Source organism: Taeniopygia guttata, chromosome Z (assembly GCF_048771995.1).
Source record: "Taeniopygia guttata chromosome Z, bTaeGut7.mat, whole genome shotgun sequence".
NCBI lineage: Eukaryota > Metazoa > Chordata > Aves > Passeriformes > Estrildidae > Taeniopygia > Taeniopygia guttata.
Window position 1 is genome coordinate 18,742,796 of NC_133063.1, and position 19,948 is coordinate 18,762,743.

The 19,948-nt window shown below is 35.5% G+C and overlaps 1 protein-coding gene across 8 annotated transcripts in view; it reads left to right on the plus strand.

Moving 5' to 3' along the window:
* The window catches only part of ARB2A (ARB2 cotranscriptional regulator A), a 254,123-nt gene that overhangs the window by 13,706 nt on the left and 220,469 nt on the right, over positions 1-19,948 (plus strand). For 7 of the 8 annotated variants that reach the window (XM_072922382.1, XM_030258929.4, XM_072922384.1 and 4 more), the window contains 3 exons: positions 9,249-9,374; positions 12,594-12,695; positions 15,279-15,379. In XM_072922382.1, coding sequence (XP_072778483.1) covers positions 9,317-9,374; positions 12,594-12,695; positions 15,279-15,379 — 261 coding nt within the window. In that variant the 5' untranslated portion in view covers positions 9,249-9,316. Of the gene's footprint in view, positions 1-9,248; positions 9,375-12,593; positions 12,696-15,278; positions 15,380-19,948 lie in introns of those variants that run through there. The other variant, XM_030258936.4, reaches the window with a different exon arrangement.

Genomic DNA, 19,948 nt, shown 5'->3' on the forward strand with positions numbered 1-19,948 from the left:
ATCACAGCAACTGATGGATTGTTTAGCTCTTAATAACTTGAACTTTGCTATGGATGGCTTTCTGTAAAAACTGCTGTAGTTAAACATAAGTTACGGGTCTTAGAGACTGGTGCTGAAGAAAATAAAAGGCCTCTATTTAAGAGGACATAGTTGATTTTGAGGGATTGTCTGACCTGAAACTGTGAGCCTTCCAAGAAAAAATGAGGAATTTATAATTTTTTTTTTTTCTAAACTAGGTTGCATCTCCCCATGTCTTTCTCCTCTTGGTTTTATCTGTACCTTTGTGTTAGGCAGCACTTGGCTGATCTCTGCTAAATCACATGCTGCACTTAAAAAAATTAAAGACAGTTTTTCTCTTTAGTAGGGGTTCCTTCAAACTGATAGGAAATGCAGTGCTTTCAACTAAATGGACAAAGACTTTTGCAATGTTGGTTTAGAATGACTGAAGTTTCTTTAGCCCATGTCTTTTAGTGGTCACTGCTATGACAGAATGTTTAGGCTTAAGGCTTAACCAGTCCCGTAGATACATCTGTTTAGCCTATTGAAGTAGTTCATCAAATAAGTAGAATTTAATTTCTTCAAGGATTTTGATAGTGTGGAAAGTAAAATTATGAGTATTATGGCAAAAGCATTGAGAATAAAAAGAGAGCACTTGGTCCATATTTTTTCTTTTTGCTTTCAAATCAAAGATGCAAATGAAATGGGCAGATCATTGTCATAATTATTATCTGTCTTGGTGGACAGCTGTAATCCATCATGCAGGAAGACTAGACCAGGAGGAATTGCATAAAGTTTAACAAAAATATATGTGAAGTTGTGCAGTGACAATGGTATAATTCCCAAACAGCAAGCAGACTGTGGTAGGATTGGCAAGGATGTTGTGCTTAAAAGAATCTGGGGGTGTTGCTGGATGGCAAACTGAACAATGTGCCCTTTTGTCAATGAAGTCACACTGATTCTCTGGTATTGGTAGCAGATGTGCTAGGGTACTGTGTCTGGTTTGTCCCCTGATTATTGATGAAAAATTGGAGAAGATCCAGCAGATAGCCACCAGGATGATTTATGTGTTAGAATGATGTTAGAGAACACAACATTTGGAGAAAAGTTGAAGGAAATTGTTCAGGTTAGAAAAGGCATCTTCAAGTTCAACTGTTAATCCAGCTCTGTCAAGTCCCACCAGAAATGATGTTCCTAAGGGCCACATCCACATATCTTGTAAATGTCTCCAGAGATGGTGATTCTACCACTACCCCAGGCAGCCTGTTCCAGTGCTTGACAGCCTTTTCAGAGAAGAAATTTTTCTAATACCTGATCTAAACCTCCCTTTGTGCATCTTGAGGCCATTTTCTCTTGTTATTTGTGAGAAAAACCCAACCCCCATGCTGTTATAGAGAGCTAGAAAGTCTTCCTGAGCCTTCTTTTCTCCAGGCTAAACATGCCCAGCTCCCTCAGGCAATGCTCATAATACTTGTGCTCCAGACCCTTCACCAGCTTCACTGCCTTCCTGTGTACATGTTCCAGCACCTCAGTGGAGAGACGGCTTGGAAAAGTTTCATCAGTAAACCAGTACACAGAAGACAGTTGTGAAAGAGAAGATATTTTCTGCTCAGAAGGATAAATAGTGAGAGTAGAAATTTCATCTCAATATAGGGAAAAGGAAATCTTGGAGTAAGTTCCTGAAAAACATGGTGGAATCTCCCTCTGGGAGATATTTAAGGCTCGTCTTGGCAGCACCATAGCTTACTTGATCTAAGACCCTGTTAAAACCTTAGGAGATTAGGTCCAAGAGAAGGTTAGAGACTAGATAATTTCCCAAGATCTTTTCCTGCCTGGACTACTCTATGATGCTGCAGTTACAGCTTTTTGTCAGTCTTGGCTCTGGACGGAAATTGCAAGGTTGTAGATCAGGCAGTAGCAAACAGTGTAGATAAGTGTGGTTACAATTACTGACAGGTACTTGATGGAATATTTTTAATATCAATATCGGATTTTTAGTTTTTAAAGGTGAACCAGTTAAGAAGATAAAACTTACTTGCATTGCTTTTTTATTTTTCTTCTTTTAATGTTTTGTGAAAGAAAAGATGTACTGATATGGAAGAAAAATTAAAATGCAAGTATGATGCAGTCAAAATTAGAATATCAAGTTATTTAAATATCTAGCTAAAAGGAATAATGTATTTATATTATTCACATTATATATAATCTATGAATATATGTATGTTGTTTTGCTATGTTATGACAATCTAGCAGAAACAAATCTGAGGGCTACAGGTGTTTCGCAGGGTTGAAATTAAGCAGTAGTTGATTTAACTGGCCATATAGCACATGCTGCCTCTCAGGCAGGAGACAGAGCAAAGACAGTTGAGGTATTATATTCCTAAAGCTTGCAGAAATCATAAACATTGAAGAAGCAAATGTTGGAGGAAAAGCTGTGGGAAGAGCTGTGTGGCAGATCTCTTGAGGCAGATGATGCTGCAAAGAAGAGATACGTACATTATGGGGATTTGGGCTTTTTAGTCTGATTCTGAAATAAGATAACTTGACGATGAACTGATGTTTTTAGTAGCCCTTCAAGCTCTTTTCAGTTGTGTATGATTTGATTCTGCATAACAGCCATCTGATTTGTATATTTTTGTGTTGTCTGCAGTATTTGCATTAAATGCAGAGTAGTCAAGTGAGGTGGTGATACATATTTGCATCTGCACATCCCAGAAGATGTTGGAGGAAACAGATGTGTTGTAGAAAACTGAATGTGCCTCTTACCTTTCTTTAGCCTCCTTTTGTGCATCTTTCAACACAGAATCTGACGTAGAATCACAAATACTTTGGTGTTTATAAAGATCTGGGCTACAGACTTGGATTCACTGCATTTCCATCTGATTTGCATGTGTTCTTTTCAGGAGTCTTCAGTTCATGGCAGACAGTCCTTTGTAAAATCATGCTGTTACTGAAGAGCAAAGGAGGAGAGGGGGAAAAAGGGATTTTAAAGTACTAGACACATAGGCATATGTCTAGGGCTTTTAGCAGCTTTTGATGGTGGCTTGAGTAGAAGCCATTTCCCTAGAGTTTTCCAGTTTCTCTCTTTCTTATGTGGCATTCTGGAAAATTTCTTTGGTGTCTCTCATAAGAGAAGACTCTATTAATAGTCTTCAAGTTTTTCTCTGTTCAGAGGCATATTTCTCTCCCAGCTGACTCATGGGATTGCTTGAGGAAAGATGATGTTAAGAAAAAAAAATTCTGGCTTTGTCCTGCAACTGCTTAGTATGTGCAGAGATGAGGCTATTGAGAGTCAGTCTTCTCCACTCCATCTTTCAAGTCAAAATCCTATTAAAACCAACAATACAAAGTACAAGCATCTAAATCTCATCCAAACCCAATTTTTTTATAAACTATCACAGGGCAATTTCAACTACGTTACAAAGTAATGTCCTACCAAGGCCTCATAACTCCTTGTATTGTGCACTGCCTAGAAAACTTTATTCTGTAAATAAGAAGCATAAACAAATAAGCACACATCTATTTTCCAAATAGTTTTATTGTCTCAATTTTTTTTTCTGTCCTCATCAGGCCCATGAAATAATGGAAAGTAAATCACCCACTAGTTACAACATTATTGCATATTACATGGACTTTTCCTGATCCTTCTATTGTGGATTGAAGTTCTTTATAAACATTAATTCGTTGGTTTTTCCCTCACATCTGCTGTTTGTGAAGGAGTCCCTCCAACCTTTTAGAGGAAGGTGATGGTGAAAGCATCTTGAAATTAATGTCTTGTTCATCAGTGTATATTCATCTCAGATGCTGAGATTGGGAAGACTAAAGAAGGTTCTTTGAATTTCTTAAAGCAGGAGTCCAGGCTGAATTTCCTGCCTGGAAAATGATAAATATATAAAAAGAGGTTATCTGCAAACATTTTATCTTTCAGGCCTTGTGGACAAGTTACCTGCAAATTTCTTCTCTGAACAGGATTCTCCGGAGACAGCGTTCTCCTACCTTCACTACAGGGTCAATTTTTCTTTCCCCAGAGTTGATGGCCTGATTCATTAGATAACTGTCTATTTACCTCAACAGAAGTAAGGTCCTGTACACCTAATTATTGATAGTTTGTGTATTTGTGGAAGTGCTGTATTGTGTTGTTGTGGATTAGCTACAATAGGCGAGCAAGTCCTTCCTCTGGCTACTCCTTCAGTCTCCAAACAGTGGATGGGGCAAAGAACACAAAACGTAAAAGTGAGAAAGTTAATGCATTGAGATAAAGACAGCTTTATAGGAGAAGTAAAAGCTGTGTACAGCAACAAAGCTAAGTAAGGAATTGCAAATATTCAGCTATCCTCAGGAAAGCACAGCTGCATTGCATGTAATGGTAACTTGGGAAGACAAACACCACCATTCCACACATTTCCTGCTTCTTCTTTTCCAAGCTTTTGTTGCTGAGTGTGTCATCATGTGGTTAGTTGGTCTCAGCTGTCCTGGCTGTGTGCCCTCCCAGCTTCTTGTACACTCCTGCCTGCCTACTGGCAGGGCAGCACATGGAAGCAGGGGGAGCCCTTGATGCTGTGTGATCACTGCTCAGCAGTGTTAATTATGCTGTTTTCAGCACAAATCCAAACTCTACAAGCTACTGTGGAGAAAACTGACTCTCCTAGAGAAAACCAGTACAAGTACTCAAAGCTATTGCTGCTGCAGATGCTAATTTCTATCTTTGTGTTTGGTTGGTATACCATTATATTGTCAATATCACAGAGGCTATGTTGAGGTTGTGCTGCCTCTTTTTACTGTTATTTTTATGTAGTTTTTTTCCTTGTGTTAATATGGATATGCTTATGAAGGTAATTTTCAGCATTTCAAGGAAGTTAAACCAAAATCATTAAAATCTCAATGTGTGGAGTTGGGTTGACTCTGCTTGGTGTAAAGAGTTGAGTTGCTGACACATATTGCTAATGCACGTGGCTCCTAGTCATCTTGTTGTTTGAACTTATGGGGTAAATGAAACTGGAAGGTCGTTGCTGTGCTATTGTATCAAACTTTAGGGCATACAAAAAGTCACATACTTTATCAGCAAGTTCTACCACCGTTTGGTAGTGTACAATGATCTGAGATTCAGGGACTTTAGGATCATTGCCAATTTCTTTTATTATAAGTTGTTACATCTGCCCTTCTAAGATTTATTAATCCTTTCCTGTGCATCTTTCCTCTGTCTTTTGCAGTGGTATGGAGCATGCTCTGAACAACTAGGCAAATTTTCTTGCAGTTCTGGTAGCCTAAATGCATGAGAAAGGCCATTTTAACTTCAGCAGAGCGGGACAGGCAAGCATATACTGCTAAGCTAGTCCTCTGATCCTAAATTTCTGATCTCTAACATAGAGATGCTGTCTTTAATATGGAGGTGCTGTAGCTGCTCATTAATATCATCAGAACTGAGGTGCTGTCTCTGAACTTTATACTAGAGTTAGACACTTTCAAAACCATTTAGTCTGAAGCAGACTGGAAATAATAGCCTTTCAGAGTTGAAGTTGGGTAAACCAATAAGCATGTAAAAATATGGTCTTTTAAGTGTGGGAAGGTGAAATACAACCATAATTGATGCAGTTGTTACTGATGCCATCTGTAGTGCCCTAAAAGAGGGAAAAGACAAATCTAATTGAGAGAAAATACTGCTATGATGAATTATTGGGGTTTTTTTGCTTTATTGAGCCGATACTGACAAGAGACTCGAGGCAAACTGTTGCCCAGTTATCTCTTTGAAGAAAAATTGAGTCTTAATCGGTCATCAGCCACATTATACACATCTAAGCCATACTTGTTCCTAGCTTGCTTGGGGAGTCAGTTTACAAAGAGTAGGACTCTCATTCTATTATATTTTAATAAAGGAGTACAGTACACAGAAGCATTCTGGTAACACCTCCTCTCATTATGTCCAGATAAGCCTGAAGGACTTGTAGTGTTTGAAGATACTTGTGTGTTTTCTTCTTATTAATGTCTTGTTTATAGCCTTTATTTGGAGCATTTGTAATATTGACTTTGCTTCAGGTATTGCTAATTTAGAACAAAATCATTTACTGTGTTTTTTGGCACACTTCTGTCTGCAGTTGCACAATAAAGAGTATTTTAAGTATGTTGAAACCTGCATATGTGTACCATGTGTATGGATATGATATGGTGCCATGTGGTGTCAGATTGATTTAAAAAACACCACTGTTATGACATCACAAGGTCTGTAGTCCAAACTTCCAATACCACTTTACAGGCAATAACATAAAATATGTGTATGTTCTCTGATGTGTGCGTTTTTTAAAAATTAATTTATTGACCGTTTGTTTCTGAGTCTGCCAGTTTCTGTAATTACATAAGCAGGGATATAATGAAAATGCAGCCTCGTTGGCTCATATGAAACCATTAAACTAGAATATTTCTGTGTCAAACTATTTTTAAGTATTGCAGGGGTTGGAGTTAAAGAGGCACAGAATACGAATAAGATAGTTTGTGTCAGAATACATAAGTTTTCATGCATAAGCAAGATACATACAAGTAAATATGCATAAACTTATTTTCTTCAGGTGAAGTAGTAACTTGTGCTTTGGGAAGTATGCTTGCTGTATGTAGCTAAAAAAAAAAAACCCACAGAGGTGTTTTCAAAAGAAAACACTTATCTTAGTATTGTAGGAATAACACCTTTAAGAATACCAGTACAATAAGAATAACACATTTAAAGTCTGTATTTATTACAAGAAACTTGACAGCATTTAGGAATTATATGAAGTGGTCAGTATATGCAGTTGAAGATCACTGGGATTTGAAATTGATACTTAGGATAAACTGCAGTTTGAAATTAATGCCTAGAATAAACTACAATTCTTGCTTTGCCTGTATGGAACCACTCAGAATTTCATCATTTTCCAGTGCTTGTTTTTGTACAATCAATAATGGATTTGGCACCACTCTGTCAAAGAACAGAAATCTAACTCTCTCAAGTAATTTCTTCTCTTAATTAAATAAGTATCAGTAAGGGATTCCAAAAAATCCTGTATTCACAGAAACAATGCATAACGTACTGTGTACTTGTTCCATCCTCATTATGATATCAAGTCCTGCCTCCAGTGGCTGCTGTAACAGTTTTGTTACTTTGTCAGAAAGAACTGTAAATTCTGTCTCTCAAAGGTAAATTTAGATTTATTTATTTTGGTGCTTTTATCTTTGCAGTTGAACTGTTACTCAATGGCAGGGTCTTCATCTAATCAAGGAGGAAGAATGGTATCCATGGTAGAGACAAGAATGGCAAGGATTCCTGGTCTCTGCCTTGATTTATCTGATCAGGGGATGGGGTCTTGTTTTCCAAGGAAAATCTGTTCAGATAGATTGTACGTTTCTTACCTTGGCTAACAAATATTTGAGGACCTGTGTGCATTTTGTTAACTGTGTTAACTTACATATACCAAGTTGTGAATTTTCAAATATTGTTACAGGGAGAACCACTCAATTTCATATGATTAGAGTAATTTTAATCTGGGCTATTACAAAACTCTATAATTGTCATTAGTTAGAACTTTGAATTAATTGAAATTACTTTCTTTTCTATATGTTTTACTAGAATCTGCTGGAATTTACTAGAAAATACTACTACGTAGAATGTAGTGGATTTGTGCTGCAAATGTATGAATAAGATGGACAAAATTTTGTATTTGGTAGTCTTTTTTCAACGGACTGCTTGGAAACATCTCCTGAAAATATTTAATACCATCCATGTGTGGGAATCAACATTTGAATCACAAATATTTACATTGTAATATTATTATTATAATTCATAATTATTAATATTTACATATACAACTTTGTAGGCTAGAAAATGCACCAAGAAATCTCAATGGTTTTGCTGTTATTTTTTTAATTGCTTTTGTTATGAGTAGTGACTAAAGGGTTAGACAAAAGATGCACATTTTAACTGAATCATGTAATAATTTATGAAGTACACAATATAAACAGACCTTTCCAACTCCTTTGAACTTGTGTCTTTAAAATACTCTTGTAAAGTGTATTGCTGTTTCCTACCAGCTTTGTCTGAACAGCCTTTACAAAGGAAGGTGTCAAAGTCTGCCATAGTTCCAACTTGTAAAATGCATTATTGGACTTTCTAGACCCCCAAGTTTAAAAAACCAAATCACAACAATCCTTCAAACCCTGTCCTTAGTTAATAACTAACACCCCCTTAGATTGCTGTATTATTCCTTTAATATACAAGAAAATGTTTAATAGGTTTTCTCTATGAAGAATGGAAGAGTAGTCTTTATTATGCTAAGTTTATTTTTTTTCTGCTGTCTATAGAATGAACTGCTCTTACTTAATCGTTTTGGAGTTCTTTGTTGCAGGTCTAAGTGTTAGGGAGCCAGTAGTACAGTTGGTGAATTCTGTTACTGTTTTGACAAGTTACAGTAGAGTTCATACAAGCTCATCAATGATAAAGTATATGAGGGAGAAGAATAAAAGAAGTTGGTAATGACTGACAGATAAAACAAAGAACCAAAAAAAGATTAAGGGAATAAGAATTCAATGCACTGAAGTCTTTTTATTGAGAAGGAAGAAGCAATTGTGATTTGGTAGTTCACTCCCTTGGTGTCAGACTCAAGATGAAAGAGTCTGTGGATTTGAATGTCTGGTTTGCCTTCTGTGCAGAAAGAGAAATTTGGAAATAGATTTTGTATGTAAAGTCTTGTCTCAAATACATTGAGATTTGTTCTGTAGCTGGACAAATGTAGCTTTATATTTTAATTACATTTACAATGCAAAGACATTTCAATACCAGTAAATGTATTGTGGAAATCACAATGGCTTAAAATAGTGTGCTTCATGTACCTTTGCTAAAACAAAACTATATAATACAATAATGAGAACAAACTGAAGTTAATTGAGGAAGAAAATCCATAAAGATTGTGGAAGTTCTGTTGACTGTCTTTTGTTTTTCTTGTATCTTCTGCTTTGGACTTGCAGACGTTGGTGGGTCTGTAAAAGGTTTATTGTTTACTAATGCTGCATTAGAATCCCAAAAGAAGTAGTTTTGATTAGGTAGAAGTACTTTTAGGATTAGGGGAAGTATAGTTAATTCTTGTGAACTTGAATCTTTAACCAAACTTGGTCAGACTTTGGGCTTATAATGATCAGGTTTTTTTTTTTTTGGTTGTGTAAACAGTAGCAGATGAGAGCTGTGAAGGAGAAGTCAGTAAATTTACTAATTTCCAACTCTTGTTCTTTTTCAGATCATCCTTTGAATATTAATCTACATTTACCTCAGTATTTCAAAGTTTGTTGGTAGTTTGGGTAAATAATGGCTCAGCTCCAGCAAGGAGGTCCAGATGAAAAAGAGAAGACTACTGCATTAAAGGGTATGAGAGTCTTTTTTTGCCTTTTTTTTAACATATATTGACATTTCAGAAATTATTGTTTAGGAAGGGAAAATAATATTATATAGTTGTGAGTTAGAGCTTGGGAATTACAATGCCAGAAGAGACTCTTAGTCCACCTGTGCTAATGCTTATTGTCTAATGGTGTGTCCATTTATCAGTATTTTCGTAAGATGGTATAAAACATAATGATGTGTGTTAAGGAGTAACAGAATAAACTATTCATTGCTTTTTAAAATTTTCATAATTGTCCTTTTAGAAAGTTGACTGGCTTTTGTGTTCATAAGTTTTCAGAAGTTTTGATTTAATTTGCGTGATGCTTTTATTTTATAGTTATACAGCTTTATTAGACCGTTTAAAAATCCTTGGACTAGTATGCTAAAAGGGAAGAGGCTTTCCAGACACTGATATCCATATTGGTCTTATAAAGTTCCCTTTGTATGTTTTAAAAAATAAACATATCTAAATGACTTAGGGGTAAAAATAATTTACACAAATGATATGTTTTAGATAGTGGCTTGCAGCTTTGGAAGTACATGAAGTTGGTTAGACCTACAAGTAGGTTAACCATTGATTTAAAGCGCTTGCATCACACAGGTGTATTCTAAATTATCTTTCGAAGGAGAAAAAATAACATAGCTTGCCACTCGAGTGTACATCCTGGATTTCTATCAAAGCATTATTAGAAAGCAATGTTCCATTGTGGTGATAGATGGTGTTTCTTCAGTTGCAACTGAATTTTTGTGAAGTATTTAGTGAAAACCTATGTAGTGTTTTTTATCAAACTTTGTGCCAGTTCTGTCCAGTTAGTATCTTTTGAGGAAGCTATAGTTCAGGTTTGGAAGTAAAACTCCCATTTTATACATGGAATTAATTTGATTATCTTTAAAGATAATGATATGATATAGTGATTTTCCATTTAGCTATAGAAGGTCTCCTGGAGATCACTCAGTTTTTCAGCTCTGTTGGAAGGTCCAAAACCTTAGGTGAGAATGCTAGATCAGATTTGGAAAAAATCGTAAACTTGTAAGATACTTTAGATAATTTTAATTTGAAAAGTTGCACAAGAGGAAAGTGAGCGTATCCATGGTTTCAGCTCAGAAAAGGTGCAGTTTTCCTTAGTGACTGATGAAAGCTGTAAACCATGACAAGCTATACATATTATGAATAAGCATAATATACTTAATATACTATTGTCCTTGATACTCAGGAGATTGATTTTTATGTTGGATATTAAGTAACACTTCTGTGTAAATACATCTCAAAATAGATCATGGTAAGACAGTATGGAAACTCCAGAGAAAATAAATTGTAGGGATGCAATGTGACTGGAGTCTCTTCACCAAGGAGACAAAGATGTGCTAAAGGCTGTTGCTGCCTTGATTTTGTCAAAGTACAAAGGAAGAAAGGACACATTTTTTACATCCTGTTGTGGGAGCCTTCTTTGACAAATTTTTTTTCTTTTTCCATATCATTTGCTTGAGAACCAAAGGGGCTTCTGCAGAACTGTCAAAGGACAGTGCACAAGAGCAAACACATAATTTCTTGCATGAATTGAATTTCATGGGGCTTGCTGTTAAACGGATGTGATGTAAAAGTGAGCTATGGCTGAGAAAGACAGATTTAGAATCATCCAGTCAGTATCTGGTGTTATACAGACATTTAGATAATACAGAGATACTGAGAAGCCATAGTACTTGTTGGAAAGATGTTGAATTTCAGCAACCATACCAGATGGCTTTTGATCCTCCAACTTTGCCCAGTGGAATTACTCAGAAGGAAGAGTTGGCGCCAATAAATGTTGGAGACAATAAATAAGAGTTAGCTGGAATAAATGTAAAGTGAACTTGAAGAGTTGTAGAAGCAGAGGTCAAGGAACTCTAAAGAATGTTGAAGATAATTTTCAGTATATTTTAAACAGTAGAAATTTCAAAGTGTTGAATGTGTCAATCCTAAGCTTAGGTAATGTGGGTAGCCTACTGGCAACAAGACCAAGCAAAAATAGTGGTACAAAATATAAAAATAATTGTTTTAAGTAATACAAAGATGGAAACATAGTTAATACCAAATGAAATTTAAAGAAAACAAGTCTTTTCAAACTGTTTTTTTTTTTTTTTTAACTACTACATTGGATAATAAAGGTGAAAATTCATATACTTAGAACACTTAATGTATTTCCTTGGTAACCCACAGTATCTTGATTTATGAAATAATAATAGTTCAAAATCAGTTTAGCACTCCTGAACAGAATGTTTGTGTAGACTTCAATTTCATCTAATAAAAAAGTAGGAAATTTTATTTTTATTGAATTGTTTCTTTATTTTTTAAAAATTAATATTTAGAAAATATGTTAGGAGCATAGCACTGCATTGTATGGGTGATATGCAATGAGGAAAGGGAGATCATTGTACAGTTTTACCTATATATGCAGTAATTGTTTGGTAGTTACACGTAGATGTAAAGATGTCCCCATAAGTTTTCCTCTGATTAAATGTAAATCATTAAATCTAGGGTAAAGAATGTAGATTATGATAATTTTTGTGTACTTGCATTAGTGACTGCATGTAGGCTGTACCAGGCCATACAGTCCTGATCTGAAAAGGATGTGTATGCCATGGGTTACTATGAAGTGGATGGGAGTTTCTCTACCTTGAGAGCTCTAGAAGGGGGTGGTTGAGAGAAGGATTCAGTCTAACAGTCTGGGTTTCAAAGGAGGGGCTGAGGACTGGTGTGGCCACACAGCTGGTAAATGCTAGTGAGATGATGTGCTCAGATTATCTGAACTCCTCAAGAACACAATCAAGATGCCATCAATTATTTGAAACTGAAGCTAGAGAGCTTTATATTAAAACCATTATGCATACCTCAGAGACTTATTTTGTAACATTGAGGTAATGAAACATTGAAACAAATCACTATGTCTTTGATGACTCCCCTTTCTCTGGACATTTTTAGATTAACACAGAGATAAATAGGTAAATAAATAAGTAAATAAATGAGTATGTGTACAGTGAAGTGGCAGTGAAGTCCAGATTTTGAACCTTGAACAGGATTTCCCATAACAGTGTCCTGTGTTTAGTAATACTGGGATATTCTTCTGCCTGTAAGATCTACAAATACTAGCAAACATATTTTTTTAGTGTTACAAAGGAAATAAAAGACACACCATGCATTATGTATTTTTTTCTTTTCCTTTTTTAGATTTATTGTCTAGAATAGACTTGGATGAACTAATGAAAAAAGATGAGCCACCACTTGAATTTCCTGATACTTTGGAAGGATTTGAGTACATTTTTAATGAAAGTAAGTCACACCTACTTTGTAAAGACTATATGTAGAATAATGTTGAGCAGTTATCAGAAGTTGAATTATACCTTATAAGTCCGTATTGAAATTTCATACTTTCCTGTTAGGATTAAAATTTTAAACTTTAGTGCTAACAGACTTGTAAATCTAAGACATGTTTATTTCATACAATTATCATAGAAATTCCTAATTTCATACAATGTTGTGGAGTCGTACTGGTCCTACTTTATGATTTCCTGTTTTCTGTTGCAAAAGTGTTGATACAAAAATTCTGAAAGTAATTCCTGTAGCATTTAAAAATCAGAATTAAATACTCATGTCTTTAAGGAGTGTTTTATTTCCTAATTCATTTTTATGGCTACAGAAGAAGTTGTTTTTCAGATAATAATTTGTCTCAACAATTCCGTTAATACCAATAGGAAATCACCTATGTTGATAGAAGAATAAGCAATGTGATAGACTGTCTCTTCTTGTGTGGAACTTAATTTTGCGTTGCAGCCAAGTGTGTGATGACTGCAAGCAAGTACTTCCAGCTAGCTCAGTCTCTGTGTTAAATGACTGAGTATTTATAATTTCCAGTGCATGCATTTTAAAATCCAGGTGAGAAATGAGCCTCTGAGCTAAAGTAATACCAGACTGCAGGAAGTGACTCTTTCAAGATTGTTTAAAACCTGTAGAACAAATGGAAATGTTTACAATTTTACTTCTTTGCAGTGCCTGCTCTGTGAACAGAGGAACTTTAGTTTCTAAATCTGCCTGTTTTACATCTTCCACTTTTAAAGAAAAAAAAAAAAAAGAGCTTTCCTTTAAATGATAGTCATTTATGCAACACTTAGCTTTTTAATACCCTGATGGCTTTCACAGGTAGGTACTTAGAGACTAAAAGTGTCATGAAAGTGATGCTCTTTCTTTGATGGAAGGAGTTAAGCTCTGTCACTTTTCAGCTCCTTATTTTTAGATCTGCACGGTGTCTACTGTCTTCCTTACTGACTTCAGAGTTAATGGTTCATATGTGGCTGATAAAAAGGGCTGAAATTTGAATTTTGGGGAATGAATTATGTTACTGATTATTCCATTACTAAACCTCACAGCCTGAGTGATTTCCATAGAATGGAGGAAAACCTATTACATGTGCTAAAGGTCAGCAAAGCAAAAAAGTCACCATTTTGCTTTTGTACATTTAATTCAAATGCTCAGTCGTGTATTTTTATGTCCTAATCGTGGTTCTTTTTGTGGTGGAAAAGTACAGAAGTTTTTTTGTCAGATTATTTAAATCTGGATAAGGCAGGGGTTCCAGAAAGTCGGAAGGAAAAATATAGAAGGTATTTGTTACTTGTGGTGAGAGCCAGTTCATATACTGTTGAATGGCATATTTGAAGAGTATGTATCTAAGAAGGAGCAACTGAAAGTAAAATTATTACAAAAAATGTGAGAAGGAGGATATTTGAACCCAACACAGGGATAGGAAACTGTGGAGAAATATTTCCATCATACATGAGGTAAGACAGGTCTGGAAAACAGTGAAATCAACAGATAAGCATAACTTAAACTTATCACAATAACTATTATAGACATTAGATCTTAAATGTTTTATCAGGAATCAAAGTTTAAAAGTTCTGTAAATACATGAACCATGCAATTTTTTTCTATTCAAGAGGAAACATTATGGAGAAGCCTATGTTTCATCATGCAAATGTTTCAGCATTCCAAGTTTACTTGCATGTAGCACTGTTTTTAAAGTTTCACTGATATACTGCTGTTTTCTAATGCTTTGAGATCATAACTTTTGTTTTGTCTGATAGGCGGAAACGTTGGTAAAATATTTGTTCTTGTAGTTGGCTTCCTACTGGTTTCCATTTTGTTATTATCACGGTTTTAACACAGTCCATGTTTTGGCAAGTGGTTGGATTTGCCATTAACTTCGGCTATACATAAGGCCAACTACAGGAAGTTACAATGAGAGCAAAAGTAGCATGTGGCTTTGCTCTGAACAAACATTCTACTTTATTTTACCATTGTAATCTCAGTGTACCCTAAATCTAGGAGGTCTTACTTGATTTCATCTTGGAGATATGATATTTTCCCTTACTGTGGACATGGTTCTTTTCAGATTAGCTTAGAAAGTTGTTAGGCTTGAAGATCTTTCCCTTACTTCTAGCTTCCAGCCTCTTTTGTATTTGCATTTCTTTTTGCAGTTCGTTTTGCAGAAGATTTATAACTACAATTCAATCACCTGCAGATCAAATATTAACCACTAGTGTTTACATTTCAGTGTTAATTCATAGCAGTTGAGACATAAATATATCTTGTGAAGCACTTTGGCATTTGATATCTGTGTGCAATTTCACTGTCATCATTTCTGTTTAGCTTAATCTAACAGTTATATTACTGTTATAATATAACAGTATATACCATAAAATGGGAATGCAATTTTTTATGCTACAGTAGTTTTCTGTTAAAATGCCTATAACCATAAATGAGGAGGAATTCATAATAGCTTGGTTTTTAGATGTAGACTTCTTTTTAAATTTTCAGCAATGAAGAAGTATATTAACTGTAATGATTTTTTTTATTTTACAGAAGGGCAATTAAGACACATTAAAACTGGGGAGCCATTTGTTTTTAATTATCGTGAGGATTTGCATAGATGGAATCAAAAGCGCTATGAAGCTCTTGGAGAGGTATATAATTTGTGTGTGTGCGTGCATGTATGTATCTGTGTGCATATATGTGTGTATATATACAGGTATGTATGTGTTTATATGTGTGTGTGTGTGTTCATGTGCAATGGGTTTTGTTCTGTTTCTCTGCAGAAGTGATATTTTTACATACATTAAAGTTTTAGTGAGGTTCCAGTTATTTATTAGAAGTTGTTGATTTGCTACATATTAATGCTCTAACAGTAATTTCTGTTGTTCGCTATATAGCTTAGGGTGTGATTTAGATTAGTGTTTGACTTCAGGGTATCTTCATAATAACATATCATCTACGTATGTAAGTTAGAATATTAAACAGTGAAGTATTTTTTTTTTTACCTTGCTCACCTCATGGATTATAAAGCTGTGCCAATTTTCTTTTTGGCTGAAGATAAATGCATTGGTTGAGTTTTCTCATGTTACCAGGAGATACCAGAAACCACTAAATAAAACAGAAATCTAAAAATTAATTGATTAATTATCTGTTGGTGTATTACATATTTGGATACTGCTGGTACTTCTAGGCAGTTTAGCCTCCCACAGCTACCTGCTCACTCCTCACTGTGGGGTAGGGGAGAGAATCAGAAGGGTAAAAGTGAAAAATTCACAGGCTGAGTTACAGTTTAATAGGTAAAGTAAAAGCTTTGCACACAATAAGAAATCAATTCACTTCTTTACATCAGCAGGCAGATGTATAGCCATCTGCAGGAAGGCAGGGCTTGTTTGTGCATAATGGTGCCTTAGGAAGACAAGTGCCTTATCCATACAATCCTGGAATGGGTTTGGGTTGGAAGGGACCTTAAATGTCATCTATTTCCAACACCCTGCCATAGGCAGGGATACCTTCTACTACATGAGGTTACTTGAAGCCCTGACCTTGAAGGCTGACAGGGATGGGGCATCCCCAGTTTTTCTGGGCATAAAGTCTTCCAGTGCCTCACCACCCTTACAGGCAAGAATTTCTTCCTAACATCTAATCTAAATCTCCCTGCTTTTGCTAGGTTTGAAGCTATTGCCCTTTATCCTATCACTCCATGTTCTTGTCAATAGTCTCTCTCTCTTGTAGTTCCTTTACTGGAAGCTGCTGTAATGTCTCCCTGGAGATGTCTGTTCTCTGGGTTGAGCAATCCAAACACACTCAGCTTGTGTTCATAGGAGAGGTGCTTCAGCTCTCTGGAGCTGCTCTGTGCTTGCTTGCTCAGCCACTGTTTGTGTGTCAGCCTGGGCTCTCTGCTGGAGCTGCCCAGCTGTTTGTCCTGCAAGAGATTTGTTACCAGAGGTTGATGAAGCTTGCTTTTTACCTTCTCCTCCTCATTCCAAGAACTGTGGCGGGGAGTAGAAAGTGAGTGGGGCTACTGCAGGGGATTCTCACATCTTTTCACTTTGTATACTTTTCCAAAAACTAAAAGGATAATGCTGTGTGTAGACTCCGAATGTTGTTGTGTCTAAGTCACTCGATACTCATTTCTTCTGAGAGGAAATACTGTTGCATGGCCTGTGTGTATGGATGTTTGTGTGTGTCTACATTGTTCAAATATTTGCATTTTCCAGATAAGTGAGTTGGACAAGACATGACTAAAGATCAATATGGACTTCCTGTGCCACCACACTTTCCTATACATATTTGGAAATACATGGCAAATTTCACATTCTGTGCATCTGAAAAGTATGTGAAAATAGCTTCAACCTACAGTAGTATGAACAACTCTGTGATTTTTTGGTATACTTGTTCTGAGACAGGGATCTTACATCTGTGATCTGTGTTGTGCATTTTGCCTTAGTTATAGTCATTCTCCATGTTGCAGTTTGAATGATCTTTGAAAATTCACTTTGTTTATATTGGTAGGGGAAGGGCAAGGAAGGTTTAAGGTCAGGTATCTGACAGAGAATTGTTCTAAGTTGTCTTTTTGTGTTTTTAGAGAAAAAAAAACAAACTCATCTGTGTTTCAGTCTTTTTCTACTAGGTACTTGGTACCACACAGTTGTTCCAACAAGCCACAGATTTATAAATGTTCCAGTGTCTGGTTTTGATGTAATTATTTGGGGACACAGGAGGTTCTGATCCTTGGCATTTATTCACATAACTAAAATCTCATTTTGTGCCATAAATTAGTGGGCCACTGATGCAAACTTTGAATAGTACTGGAGTGGTGTATCATCCTCTGATAAGCTGTTTCGTAGTCTAAGGTGAAGATGTGTTTAGCAAACTGGTAGCTTAAGAAGCAGTCACTCAAATGATTTGTACAGTGATGTAGTAAAATCTGGCCTTAGGTCTTTGCTTTGAAACTTCATCCTTTGATTCTAGGAGTTCTTTATTGTGCATTTAGGGTTCAGTTATGTAGCTCATCATCCAGTGAGATGATGAAGTAGCTATATTTGTATGACTGAACAAAATTGTTTTATGCATTCAGTGTTTCCTTTGTTAGCTCAGTCATTTTATGCTGGTTTTCTAATTTTTAAAGCATGTGTACATCCTGCACAAGACAACATTTTTTACTATGCATATACATACATATATATAAATATATATTGTAGAGTGTTTTTAATGTGTTTTATTGATTTTTAAGAAATGAATGTACTCCCTGACCTTATAGTACCAGAATCATTTTCTCTTTCCTGGAGCATTAATAAATTTCAATTTGGTTATCCATGGGGTTTTTTTTGGGTTTATTTTTGCTGATAAAAGGCATGAATACACTGTCTGTAATGTTCTGCCATTTTTCTGATATGTGGAAATTGATTCTTCAAAAATCAAAATGGTTTGCCTACATCTCCTCTCCTTACATCTTTTTATTCTTCATTCACTGATCAGTTATTTCAGGCACACATTTTTTTTCTTTTGATATGTGATTTTGATGTAGCCTTTTGATATGTGTTGTTAATAGACATTTCAGTGAACTATTAATAATTTTGTGATTCTGGTTCAGTCATTGCTATTGTGGCATTGAATTTTGTAGAGAACCTCTCAATTTTCCTTTTTAAAAATTAAAATGACAGGAGAAGTACATAGAACATAGTGTTGCAGCTGCTTCAAACTGATGATTAGTCTATGTGGCAAGTTTGCAGTATGATCGAGAAAAATTTTGTGACAACAGTTTAGTTGTTGCAGGCTTTTGTTGACTTTCTCCTTCCATACTCATGGGGTATCCGGAGTATCTCAGTAGCATCAGAAGGTAGATATTGTCTGTTGCTTTGCATGTATCTTACAGCCTAAAGGCAGTTAATAATTTGTTGGTTGCTTGGGGGCCACTGAACACTAGCATTAGTATTTTTGGGAGTGCCTTCACTGATGAAGAGACTTTTACCTGTACTGACAGTTTACTTCTCTACCAATGTCTTGCAAAATTCAAAGAGGATTTGTAAATATGTAGATTATAATGTGGACCATGACATAAATGTCTCTGCTGTGATCTTATTCAAGTTAATTCCATGTCTTGTAATTGCAGCCTATCTCACCTGCAAAAGTCTGTAGGCAGGTAGCAAAAGCATTGAGACAGTTTTTTTGCTGTCACCATAGTATAATATTTTGTATTTATGTAGAACAGATATGTAAAACAAAGATATAGAACACTTAAATCAGAAATTCCTAGTGTCATGTATGATAAAATGCAGTTAATTTTATATCATCAGAGAAGTCTTATTCCACTAAATAAACTGCTTTAAAGTATGTTCACAAGTGTTAGATCCAGCTCATCACAAAGTAGATTGCCATCAAGGTTAATATTTGAGTAGTGTATGTGGGATAAGTATGTAAAATTATGACCTTGACAACCCATAATTCAGATGGCTAAGTAGTAAAATCGGATTTTTTTTCCAGAGATCCTTTAAGTTAAAAGAACAGCTTGGTCTCAACATGATTTAAAAAATAAGCGTTCACCTGCTACTAATTTCCTCCTTGGTTGCAAAGATCATTATTTGTTTTGATGACTGAGAGGCTATTTACATAGCACAAATGAAAGCATAGAGCAGCAGAAGAGGACATGTAAGTTAATGAAGAAGGAAGCATTAAGTAGTCTGCATTTGAAAGGGTAGCTTCTTGCATGAATAACCCAAAATCTGATGATAGGCTGCACGTGCACCTGATAGTACTTAAGGTCCAATCTTGCAGCCAAAGCTCATGTGAATAAACTCAATAGGTCTGATCTTCTGAATAAGGGCTGTAGGATCAAATTTCAAATAACATGTGCAGATTATTAGTAGAAATCCTTACACTCTTAGTTTCAGTTTCTTTGCAGTTTTTCATTGAACATTCCAGATTTTCTCTGGCTAGCAGTGCTTTAATATAATATAAAGTACACGCTGCACACTATGGATCAAGCAAAATTGTTTGTGTACCTTGGCTTCTTAGAATGTATTTGCTGTTGGTTATTTAGTGTTTGGAAAAATTCTTACTGAGTCAACAATATAAATTTACAGTGATTTAACGTATTGTTGGATTAATGAACATTTACCTTTATGGAATGCCTGCTTGGCTTGGGCTATTGAAGAGGTTTTTCTGTTCAGAGATGAGATGCCAAATACTTAACAAGTGTCTTTGGAGCATGTGTGAATTGA